A 12758-nucleotide genomic window follows, 5' to 3' on the forward strand; every position below is an offset into this window, starting at 1 on the left:
ATTGTGAAATATTTTCCCCTGCAGGGCCAAGAGACTCTATGGTGCGGAGTCTCGCTCGTTTAAAGCAAACACCAAGCGGGTGTCAGCTTGATCTATCACTGACTGCACACATACACTCTGGCATCCCTTGTTTTGTTCAGTAGGGTTCAGCTTTGCTTTGTGTGTACTCAAATTCATATTCCCGTAGAACAATAAAGACACGCTCACACTTGCTTGACTGCAATTTAAGTGTCTGACAGTTTACATTGCAACTGTGTGTGCGTGTGAGCACTGTCCTCATACAAGAAAGCAGATTTGATTGGTTCTACACATTTCTTTTTTGATTGGAGCATTGCTTCTGGAACAAACGCATACAATATTACTTGACCCTGGATGCTTTTATTGGTCCAACTGGTTACACCGTGACACAGACAGAGCAATCAGGGACAGACTGAGCACCGGGGATGACGCTCCACCGGGGCTATAGCCACGTCAGAAATGTGTGTAGCCCTTGTGAAACCCCTCATGCATTTTCTTGTATATTCTGCAATGCGTTTAGAAATTATTTTCTCAGCCCCACTGTGTCTTGGGTCAAACACCCTTTTAGTCGTGGAGCCGTGCCTGCTGGGGACCAAACAGACATTTTTACACAGGGTCTAAAATGTTTCGTTGGGTTGGATTGCGTTATATTTGAGTAATTTCACAGACCATAATGGCGAGATCCGCTAACTGACAGCAGCTATAAAACTCGCAGGCACGGCGCCAGTATTGTTTTTTTTTTCTCTTCTGAGGTTTAGGGGGAGCTTGACCGATTTGTGGAAACGTTTGCCGCATGACGCATGTCAAACGTTCCCACAAATCCTTTTGGAAACTTTTTGTGTGTGAGGAACCCCGCTGCCTTGCGCAGGTGTTCAGCTACCACCACATTTATTTGACTCGAAGACTTTTCGCCGTCTTCGATTATGTCCTGCATTTATTTTCGTTTTAAAGCACGTCATTATTTAGTACACCTTATTAAAATAGTAAGTATTTTTATTGCCTCACTTTTTTGTTCCTCAAGTAGAAAACATTTCACGTAGCATTGTTTGAGAAACATTCTAAGCCAGGTCACAACGTGTTGGTATGAAGTTGAATAGCCTCTGGATGTCGCTGTTCTCGCTGCTTCACTCTGGTGACGTACGGCAGCTACAAACCACGCCCTGTCCTCCACCCCCAACGCAACGAGTGTCCAATCAGAGAGCACGTTAACTTGTTGTCGTACGTGAGCTGAGCGGAAGTGAACGACCGACCGGGAAGGCTAATCCGCTTGCTACCAACACAACAAGGTAACATTTACTCAAATTTGTGTTATTTAGAATAGTTTTATGGCGACTTTCATGCATTCCCAGTCCCTTTAAATCACCTATGAGTCTCCTTGTATTAATTCTGGTCTATGGAAAGGCTTACAATAAACCGTGGCCTAGCGTTTGTGGATGCTAATATGCTAGTATGACATGCCAGCTTTAGTGGCAGAAATAACAAAACACTATTACGTGTGGATAAATTATCACCCCTCTCGGTAGGGTCGTTTCGTTTCACTTGCTCACAGTAGTGAATGTAAAACACCGGATGACGATAGAGGATCTGCATGGCCGAGGAGGCAGGAGACAATCAAGACTTTAAACTCAAATTGCAATTTATGACCACAGTGACAAGTGATAAAACAAATAAATAAGGCGAAACGAAAGGTCAAAGATGGCTTTGTTGTCTATTAATTATTTCGTCTATAATGCTTTTTAGAACGCGTTTAATTCTGGTAACCCGATGTTCAAAACATATTTTTTTAATAAATACTTTGCCGATAAATAAATGACAGAAACATCTTGGGTTTAATTCCCCTTTATAGATGTACAGTACCTACGTATAGTGTATATGGAAAAGTATTTATGTAACGATTACGTTAAAATGTATTGCGCTCAAAAGTTAAACGAAAATTATACCGAAATAAATATTTTAACACAGTCGTTGTAATTATTATGTTCAATAAAGGTAAAAGTTATCTTTAATATTTCTCCCTTTCATTAATCATCCGTATTTCACAGTTTTCTGCATGTTAAGTAGCGATCAGCATCTATCTCTGCGTTGTTTCGAGTAGGTGAGTTTGCGAATGGCGATTCACCGTACTTTGTTCGTTGCTTGTTTTTCCTTCCTCCTAATAAGGATCAGAGGATCGTATTTAAATTCCAGCTCATCAGCAAAATGGCTAATTCTTGTTTACATCTGCGAAAACGCCACAAAAGCCATTGCAGTATAAGCGGTTTATAGGCAGCGTTTAATTTAGAGTAAAACTCAAGTAATAAAATTGGCTTGGGGGGTGATTTTCAGAGTCATCACTTCCTATTAGCCCGAGGGCTTGTTTATTTATTTATTTACATTATTAAATGGAGTGCAGCCTGGTCGAGTTTGTGCTTGAATCTTAGAAAGTTGCAGCACCCCAGTCCAAACCAACTGGACTAGAACATTTTTTCCCCCTCCAAACACTTCTAATAAATCAAATAACAGTGAAGCAAAAAAGAGCATGGCTGATATGGTAGCTAGTGTTGGAATGAGTGTAGGATTCATTATTTAATTTCTGGTGCAGAATTCTTTCTTTCTTGTTGTTACACGCCTGGCAGACTCGTCAAATAAAACCCAAACAGACTTTGCGATGAGCACACTTGATATTCCTTGATGATGTCGTCCACTCACTGACCCGACTTGTTAGTTGTTGGCTCTCCCGAATTGCGTTTGAGCTGTGCTGTTTTGTCTTTTTAGTTTTTGATATTGGGATGCCATCTGCTGCTCAACTCGATTAAACGTTGTCACAATAGTGCCTTGGATGGGGGGAGCAAGTTGGCAACACATTGATTGTACAATCACGCATTCAAGATGTCACGAACAAGCTGCTAAATGCTTCAAGTTGTTTTTTTTCCGCCTGTTGAATTACTTGCAAATTACATTATGCACCCTACAGCGCGATTTGTCCGGATTAATCCGATTCCATTCATTCATTCATTTATTTATTCATTTATTTATTTATTTATTCATTATATTTAAATGAGCAATGCATACATCACTGTTTTATTTGTAGCAGCTTCGTCTTGTTGTACCGGACATCTCATTTTATAAAAAAAAAAAAAAAGTAGCAATTGAAAAAAAAAACCCTTTAAAAACAAATAGTGGCTGTTCTGTGCATTTTGTCCTCTTCGGGGCAGTGTGGGGCCGTGCGTGGATGGAAGACACATTTAGAATGAGAACAGGAGAAGCTCTCGATTGAACGATAATAATAAAAATTGTTTTCCACCGATTGGGAAGAATTTGTGCTTTTGAGTCGTGTTATCTTGTTTGTGTTATATTATTTGCATGTGTGTGTAAATATTCGTTATTTGAAGGACAGTCACTCCCGAAGTCGATGCTAATTTACCGTTAGCATTTGACTTTAGCATTAGCGCTAGCAAAGGCTGAAAAATGAGGCATGTTTTGTATAATTCCGATTACAGTCCCAGTTATTTTGACCAGTGACCAGTGAACTTGACTAGCGGCCAACATTATGGTCCTTCTCCACCCTTCCGGTTCCTTAATATTCAGATTACAGATGAGCTCTAATTGACCTGAAAGTGTTTTTGCTTCTCTGGACCACAGCCACAAAGTGTCGGCGTCTATTCGCATCCACCCTCATTCATTCAGCTTCATTTCATGTGTTTATTATTTAAGCATGAAATGGATGCCGAGATTCAGCGTCGATTGTTTTGGCTGTCAAACCTGCCAACTCATTTGTCCAGGGCGCTCGCTTGAAATATGTTTGTTTAAAGCGCCGGCCGGCTCTCCGGTGGGGCGACAGACGTGCGCGTGAGCCGGTGAATAAAGCACCTCTGTATTAGACGATAACATGCAAATTCCTTTTAATAAGTGTCAGCGCAAGATGAAGAAGAACCAGTCATCCCCCCCCCCCCCCAAAGCATCTCTCTGCGGCATTAATTTTAAGACGCAGCCCGCAGTGGTGAAAGTAGTCTGACGCAAGCTGAGTAATTGTATCGTGCATTGCGAGACTAAGATGTCCCAAGTGGGCCACCATGCGCTCTCTGGGAGGAAGCTCTTAAAATAGCTGATCCAAATCAAGAGCACACGATGCCACTTTGTTCTCCCACCCACCCGGATGCGGAAGAATATCTGATGTGTCCAAAATGATTCCCTGTTCATCTACTACTGGGGGCTTCAATCCTCTTCCCAGAGGTCCGCTGTCCGGCCTCTTTTCCGCGTCTCCCTGCTGCAACACACCTGATTCAGATGGAACAGGATTGAAGACCCTCGAGATACTGTCCTAGCCACGCCCACCCAGGGGATGACAACGCCTATACAGCACAAGTGTCAAAGTCAAGGCCCGGGGGCCAAGTCCGGCCTCCCACGTCATTTGATGTGGCCCGCGGGAGCAAATCATGTGTGTCAACTATCAGGCTTCTTGCTGAATTCTGTACCGAAATGTCAAATTGTCATGGGTAATAAATAACCTTCAGATTGTGCACCGGCCCTCTGAGGGAAGCCATAACTCTGAAGTGGCCCGCAACAAAAAATGAGTTTGACACCCCTGCTATTACAACATTAAGCCTTTTTTTTTTTTTGGTCGCAGAGTTGTGGTGGCCCTACCAAAACAAGCTCTAGCTCTGATTTCAAAGTATTATTATATATGCAGGCGTACCCGTAGATGAAGTCGTCAATGTGTTCTATCGGGTGTCCTTTCATCGCACCACACGAAGCCGGCGCTGCTTTTTCGAAGGGCACGGGAAGGACGCCTGCACGCGGCTTGGACTTCCACTCGTGAGCTCAGGGAATCCCCGAAAGTCTGTTTTGTGGTTTTTGAGCGCTCTGAACATACTAGCAGGGATTAAGACGCTAATAATCCTTGAATGCATCGCAGCTGAGCTGCGAGTCGCCGCACGGCGAGCGCAATGAAGTAGCCGTCTGCATCTCTCTCTTTTTGTAGATGGAGGTGGAGCAGCTCCTGTCTCTGTCCGGCTCGGCGCTGGCCCAGGCTGTCAGCTCTCTGCTGGAGACCCCCGGCCTCTACGTGTTCTCCGACATCCTTGAGCTGCCTAACGTCAGAGAGGTAACTGCCTCCGCTTGAGTGAGATGGGAGTGGGGGGAAAAAAGCTAGGAGAGCCACTCGCAGAGGCGCTTCCGGCGGTTTATTGTCACAGCCAAACGGCCAAATTGTTGCCGTTATTGCATCATTGCCTTGGTCGTCGTTTTTCAACCTTTTTTGCGAAACAAGACAAAACACAACAAATGGAGTGATGACTTTTGAGTTCTATACGATCTACGAAAAGTCTTGTGCATCATCTTCATTGGGAGCAGGGCATTTGAACAAACACCCCCCCCCCACACCCACTATTTGCATAATAATCTGGAACGCTGTGTTGTCGGTTATCGGGCTAACAAAATACAAAATGAGAGCACTCGTAAGGAGCTGCTGTAGGCCACAACTCGCACCCAGACGCTCACACGCAGACGCGCTGCCAGCTCCTGACACCACTCGCTCGGCCACGCCCCACAAAAGCACATTCCCAACACATGAATACCACGTGTGTACAGACAGGAAATCGAACCAGTTAATTTCCTTCTCTTCACCCTAATTGCTGTTTTGCACGATGTGGTGGTGGTTCAATTGACAACAGTGTCAGTCAAAGATAAGCTAATTTTATCCTGCCAATGATCCACACGGCACCCAATTCCAAGGGTCTTTTTTTGGAGGCAATGTGGAATCCGGCACTTGTGCCAGATCTCATTCGATGGTGTAGGTGGATCTGGCAAAGCGGGCATGACGAACGTGAAGTGGCTCACTCTGTAGTGAAGTTAAACGCTGTCGGGCCCGCGCAGTCACTATGTGCTAATATGCATATTCATCTTGCGCGCCGGAGCGGCTAATTTGCTAATACGCTTGTTTACTTTCAGCAGAATTTATTCCAAATCCCATCTCGGCTCATTCCCGGTTATTTCTGATCTATCTTTGAAACGCTTTAGGTGGCGCGAATTGCGGGATTAATGGAAAGAAACAAAAGGTCTTTTTTTTTTTTTCTCCCAAGCACCAAAAAGTGAACAGTCGTGCAAATGCGCAGCGTCCTTGTCTCCGATTGGTCGATGCAGTGCTGAGCATGGACGTGATTAGTCACGTGCTCGCTGAGGAGCTCCTCCTCTTCGTCACCGTCAAGGACAATTTCGGCCACATTGCTTTCCACACTCACTGATGATTAATAAAAGGAGAGAAATCAGCGTGGATATAAGCAGATTGTTTCTGAAAGAACAACGGCAGGCGTGTCACCGCTATCGAGCGCATGGCATGAGCCCCGCTACGATTGGCGAAAAACTGCCACGTAATTGACACTCCTCCAAAAAGGCTTTGAAATGACCTACAGATGGCGTAAGATGGCACCGAGCACGACTTTTCTGTTCGTCGGGGCTTTGGATTTTCCAGTAGAAGGCCCCCCCACAATCCCCCCACTTCAACGTCCTTCTTTTTCCTTGGCACCAAGATGGCATCACACATGAACTTTTTTTTTTTTTTTTCCCCCTGGCATCAAAGCACTCCACAAACCGTGGCCCCCCTGGCATCGGGACGGTGAAAATCTGCGAGTCATTAATTTATCACCCCACCCCCTCCAAAAGAGTTGCGCAAGCTGGTGCCAGAGCACTACTTTATATCGGACATGGCTACAGCGTGACGAAATGAAGCTCCTTCTCTCAGGTCAACATAGTTCTCGGGCGGCAAGATGGCGCCAAAGCTACACTTTTATTTTCAGCACAAAACCATAGAGTAGGTGAGTTTTTCAGCGAATGACAGAGGATTCCTTAAAAAAACATTTTTTCAAATAGCAAATGGCGACCTCTCGCTCCTTTTGGGAATTCCTCTCAGTGTTCGGTGACGCTTTCTACCTCGTGACTCGTGCAATTTCATGTGATCTCACATGTTTTTTCTCATTCGCCAGATGGAGAATGGCCCTCACGCCCCGATGTACCAGCTCCTCAATCTCTTCGCCTACGGAACCTACTGCGACTACAAAGGTACGGCATGGCATGCCAATAAGCCGCTCGAATACGCCGTGAGCGTCCGCCCGCGTGTCCCTCGCAGCTAACTCTTTTATTACAAAGCTGTATTTTGTGGCTGCGGGGCACGCCGCCTTGACTCGGAGGCGTGAAATAAACATGGTCTCGGAAGGTGCCGTTGGCAGCTGCTTCACAAACAAATTGGCGCGCTCCTTCTGACCGGCTCATTATACTGACTGTGTCAAAACAAGACACACACACAAAAAAAGACACAAACATTCATGGCGCTTCTGTCTTTTTACTATTCGTGGCCATTCCAACTTGAAGTTTTAATTGTTTCATCTTGATCGGAATGACCCTGTTTGGCCAGGGGCCGTTTGTTTACTGAACTGCAGAGGATACGAGGCATTGTAACTTTTTTTTTCCCCCTCATGTTATCACAGCGTAGTGGTAGTCCTGAGCCAAGGTGGATATTTGACGGGTTTTTTTTTTTTTTTTTTTAATCTTCAAATCCACCTGTAAATTAATTGGTGACCCGTCGATTTTTAGCCACGCGAGTCAAAATATAACAAACTGTCTCTTAGTACGATGCAGTCGTGCGGTACTGCCAACTGCAGTCCCAATCAATGAAATCAACAAATACCTCTCAATACTGCGCCTAGCGAATTGAGCGACCACTGCTCACCCTTTGACTCTTTCCAGCTCGAGCGGCGTCCCTCCCAGAGCTGACGCCGGCGCAGCGGAACAAACTACGCCATCTGTCCATCATCAGCTTGGCCTCCAACCTCAAGGTACCCGTTCTCCTTCGTCGGTGTTGTCACCCCCGCAGAGGAGCCGTCACGAGTCGAGCTGGATTGTCTCGTTAGAATCAGACAAGTACTCCCAACGTAGCGCGCTATTTTCAACCCATCAGGTTGATTTCTTTTTCTATTTATTTTATTTTTTGCTCCAGTGCATAATTTGTGACTGTACGGCTGTCGTGCATTTCATGAACAAGGTAACTCGGTATGCTATGCATAAATGTAGAACATTTAAAAGTATTGACAAAAAAAAAAAAAAAAAGTAAAGTACAGGAATACAAATAAAATTCCTAAAAGAACGTACAATGTAAGAACAAGAGTTGGGGGTGGGGGGGGATATTGAAAAAAAATATTTTAAAAGATCTCAATTTCGGCACCATTTTTAACTTGGAATAAAAAGCGTTACACTTGGCGCTGACATCACTTCTTTTGCCAGTAAATAAAATTCCTAAAAGAACGTACAATGTAAGAACAAGAGTTGGGGGTGGGGGGGGAATATTGAAAAAAAATATTTTAAAAGATCTCAATTTCGGCACCATTTTTAACTTGGAATAAAAAGCGTTACACTTGGCGCTGACATCACTTCTTTTGCCAGTTGATTCCATTTGCGTGCAGCATAACCGCTAAATGCTGCTTCACCGTCTGTACTTTACATAAAGTATTTACTTTTGTGATCCTTTTTACATTTACTCGCTACATTGGAAAACCGATATCTATGCTCTTTGCTTCGCTGTTAAAATAAGGGTGTTGCTTTTCATTGTTAGATGCCGGTCAGAAGCAGAAAGCTGTCATTGAATTTCTTTCTTATGGAAGTTGAACTACCATTTGACATTTTCAAAGTGTTGATGCGGATGGGGCTACATCTCAGTCCAAAAGTGGGCGTCCAGGATCACGACTCATATCTCATTTTAATTCCGCACGGTCAAACTTAGCTTTAAAATGTTGAATCTGCTCGCCACACGCTCCGTTAAAGTGACACAGTAAAACAAGATTCAGTTTTCTTTTGGGTTTTTTTTCCCCCTTCACGCTTGGGTAGTTGACTGTGCAGCTCACGCTTCTGTTTGCGGAATTATTTGCGTTGGCCATGCCAAATGAATGCAAAGCTAAACAAATCACGACTTGTTGTTTCCCATCTCATCTCCCACTTTGAACTAACAACCTGCGCTTGGAGAACTGTCGTCTAAAAGCAATAAGCACACAGCCATGATGATGTACGGCACTCGACGATCTGGAGTGTGATATCGCTTAATTCCGTCCCATCTGACGTCCTGCCGCGCTTCTCCCCTTCCTGTGATTTGCCGCGTTTAATGTCACGAGCGCGAACTCTCAGAATTGCCCGGCAGATTGTTCCCGTCTTCCTCCTTTGCCGGCGACATTTCAACAAATGTGCCATTTCCCCACCAAAGTTCGCGCAGCCTTTAGAAAGCCTGCCTTTTGTCCCCGCCCCCCAGTGCCTGCCGTACTCGTTGCTCCTGCAGCAGCTGGAGCTGAAGAACGTACGCGAGCTGGAGGACCTGCTGATCGAGGCGGTGTACTGCGACATCATCCAGGGCAAATTGGACCAGCGCAACCAGCAGGTGGAGGTGGACTGCAGCGTGGGCCGCGACCTGGGCCCCAACGAGCTGCCCAACATCGTCAACACACTGCAGGAGTGGTCAGTTAAACCCGCCCACCGACCCCCACCCTCACGACGCCGCGTGCGCTTTCCGCCCGCTCCATGGCCCTGCCTCTGCTTTCCTCGTAGGTGCGCGGGCTGCGAGGCGGTGCTGTGTGGCATCGAAGAGCAAGTCTCCCGAGCGAATCAATACCGCGAGAGTCAGCTGAAGGTCAAAGTTCAAGTGGAAACAGAGGTCAGTGTTGACGCCTTGAGTCCTTCCCTCTCCATCAATGCGACTTTTTCCCCGGCCTACCCTTTTACGCCTGTGGCTGGCTACTTGTGATATTTAAGAAGAAAATCCCAACTGGATTTTTTTTCCCCCCCTCTTTCTCTCTCTCTCCATCATTGCCCCTGGCCATTGTGCTCCCAGTTGTGTTTGCTGGTCTACCATCCCTCTCTTATGAAAGCCATCTCTCAAGAGCAGCTCCATGAAATTACTTAACTGCCTTCCACACGATAAAGGCCACTGTGAACACAAACGGCGCTATATTACTTTTTTTTTTTTTTTTTTTTTAAACCAAAAACCACATTTTGCTTTTTCAGCCACAAAGCAGTCCTCGTTTGATATTTTAAGCCACGTGCTCATGTACTTTTTAAATTTTAGGTCTTGTACAAAGCTACATTTTGTTTGAAGCAACATACCACTGTCCATTTGACCTTTTTTCATATAAAAACAAACATTGTATGTTTCAAATGTTGGGCCGCAAAAAATATTGTCAAGTTCATGTTTTCGGCCCAAACACGCGCTGAGAGTAACCTGGCGACTGGTGACCCAATGGTGATTCTTCCTCAGGTGTCAAACCTGCAGAAAACCTTAAAGGCCAGTGCGGCGTCGCCGTCATCCGGTCCCGCCCCCGCCGGCGCAGCCTCCAATCAGGACGCCGACCAGCCGGCCGAACCGCGGGACCCCGCCTCCTCGCAGGAACCGCGACAGCCGGGAAAAAAAAGTTCCAAAGTCAAAGGGTGAGTTGCCTTGAATTTTTTTTTTTTAAATCAACATTTGGCTCGTGATGTAATTGAATGTATTTTTTCCCCCTCAAATCTTTCAAAATAAGTACATTGCCACAAATAGATCACATGCAATTTTTATTTTTGTCTTTTTTTTTTTCCATTTTTCCTGCGGAGCACTTTGGGCTGTGGAAAGTCTACTTTATAAATATGCATTTGGCGAGTAATAACGACAACGCGGCTAAGTGTCTCCTTCAACATTAAATGAAAGCCATTAGTCCAATGTTCTCACAGAGAGCAAAGTTAATTCAGCGGGAAGCCACCGTGGGTGCATTTTTTTTTTTTCCACAATAAACATTAAAAAGCCAGCTGCCGCCCGAAGTGGCTGTCAGGGTTGTTCTGCTCTGCCTCCATTAGCAGTTTTCAATTGCACATCTGTCCCGGAATGAAAAATGTCACGAGGTACAAACCGCGCGTTCCGGGCAAATGTTGTGGTCCACCTTGTTCAAGAAGTCATCTTTTTTTTTTTTTCCCCCTGATTTAAAACCATTGCTGTCTCAACAATGCTACATTTGTACACAAACGATCCCCTCCCCAAATATCGAAAATGGCGAGTTCAATGGATACATTTGCGTTTCAACTCGGAACCGAGAGCACCTATTGTTCGAAGCCACCTGCCTTTCCGGTGCCCTTAAAGGTATTGTGAAACGTGGCTGGGAGGCGCTTGTATAGTTGCTCAGGTCTTTGCCTTTCGGATTGGTGGCGAAAATGTTCGATACCTGTGAAAACTGCTGTTGCCTTTTGGGAAACGTGAAGATCAGGGAGTTGTCTCTGGGAGAAAAGCAAAGCTGAGGAAGAGGGAAAAAGAATGCGAGCTGCTGCACAATTTGGAAAGGTCCTGTTCCAATACTTTTGGAGGGGACTTTATGATCCCCGCGTGAGCGCCGCATGGGAGCAAAAGAAAACGAGGAGAGCAAATGAGCGCCTCTGCCCTCCCTCTTATTTGTGTGTGGGGGTGGGGGCGGACAAAACAAAAAACCCACACATAACCAGTGACATCATTCTCTACTCGCCAGGCTGCGAGGCAGCGGCAAGATCTGGTCCAAGTCCAACTGAAGAAGTGACAAACCGCACCACTGATCCGCACTCTCACGGGACTCGTGAGACAAAAATGGAAGCGTTCAAAGTGATGGGCTCCGAGTGGGGTGCCATCACGCCTCCCCGCCGCCACCCCCACTCTGACAGGAAGCTTCACGGGAACGTTTAAATTTTTTTTTTTTTTTTTAGTCACTCACTTAATCTCACCTTGACGGATTTTGTGCCCGTCGCGGCGTCCCCTCTCCTGCCGTTTTGAAGAGAGTGAACAAGACTGGACAGCCCGTCGCCTCAGCCCATGCGCAGGAGTTTTTCTGATACGTTTTGTCATGTGCGTGTGCTCTCAACGTGCTGCTGCCTTTGGCTTCGACTCCTTTTTGTCATCTCCTCCCATCCCTCCTGAGTTGAGAATTGTATAAATTGTTGGGAAATTAAAAAAAAAAAAGCCATTGCACTTATCCTGACGAGATCTCATTCATGTCAGTGTGGCATCTTTGAATGCAGGCGCTTCTCAGCGCATCTCCGGAGGGCGCCGCCGCCGCTAAATGTTAACTCCCAGAAGGGGGGGCTTCCATGAGGAGGTCAAGCCGTTAATTAGGGCGTGTCCCCGTAGACGCCCGTGCATCACAAGCGCCCAGGCCTCATTCAAAGGCCATTCCGATTCCTCTTGTGGTCTACCCTGAGCTTCGACGGAGTAACGGCGCTTCATGCACCCGCAATATGGAATGCGTCAAAAGTCAGGTGGAAATCAAACAAATCTCAAGAGAGTCGAGCTCAGTGGGGCTTCAAAATTGTTTTTGTTTTTTTATTTTTTTCGGGGTGGGGGGGGTGAAATATGATGAGGAAATCGAGACATGACGTGGGGAAAGTTGTACACATTTTTTTCCAAGCTGTTTGGTACGATCTGGCTGAATTGTCAAAAATAAAAGAATTCTGCATGTAGGCAAAATGATTTTTCTTTTTCATAACAGCGTTTGATACACATCATCAAAAGATTCCACAGTTACAGATCGTTGAAAATATTTATTTCAGTCGTTCAAATTTAGATTTTTAAGGGACCCAAAAAATGTGATTTTCTTCATGTTAATTAATCAATTATTGGAATTTTAATCTGCCAAATATTGGAATCGTCACAGAGTGTCTTGCATGTGCAGCCTCAAAATTGGACACAGGGTCGGCGTTTTTCCAGCTGTGGCGTACTTATCATTGTTCTTGATGCAATC

The 12758-nt window shown here is 45.4% G+C and overlaps 1 protein-coding gene across 1 annotated transcript; it reads left to right on the forward strand.

Annotated features, from left to right (window-relative positions):
* Nucleotides 1–1178: 1178 nt before the first annotated feature.
* cops7a (COP9 constitutive photomorphogenic homolog subunit 7A) lies at nucleotides 1179–11977 on the forward strand. Its single transcript, XM_019896146.1, has 8 exons — nucleotides 1179–1304; nucleotides 4979–5101; nucleotides 6978–7053; nucleotides 7738–7826; nucleotides 9287–9489; nucleotides 9580–9685; nucleotides 10286–10455; nucleotides 11517–11977. Exons 2-8 carry the CDS (start codon nucleotides 4979–4981, stop codon nucleotides 11554–11556), a joined length of 807 nt encoding a protein of 268 aa, XP_019751705.1. The 5' UTR covers nucleotides 1179–1304; the 3' UTR covers nucleotides 11557–11977.
* The last annotated feature ends 781 nt before the right edge of the window (nucleotides 11978–12758 follow it).

This window comes from Hippocampus comes, unplaced genomic scaffold (genome assembly GCF_001891065.2).
Source record: "Hippocampus comes isolate QL1 unplaced genomic scaffold, H_comes_QL1_v1.1 scaffold55, whole genome shotgun sequence".
Classification (NCBI taxonomy): domain Eukaryota; kingdom Metazoa; phylum Chordata; class Actinopteri; order Syngnathiformes; family Syngnathidae; genus Hippocampus; species Hippocampus comes.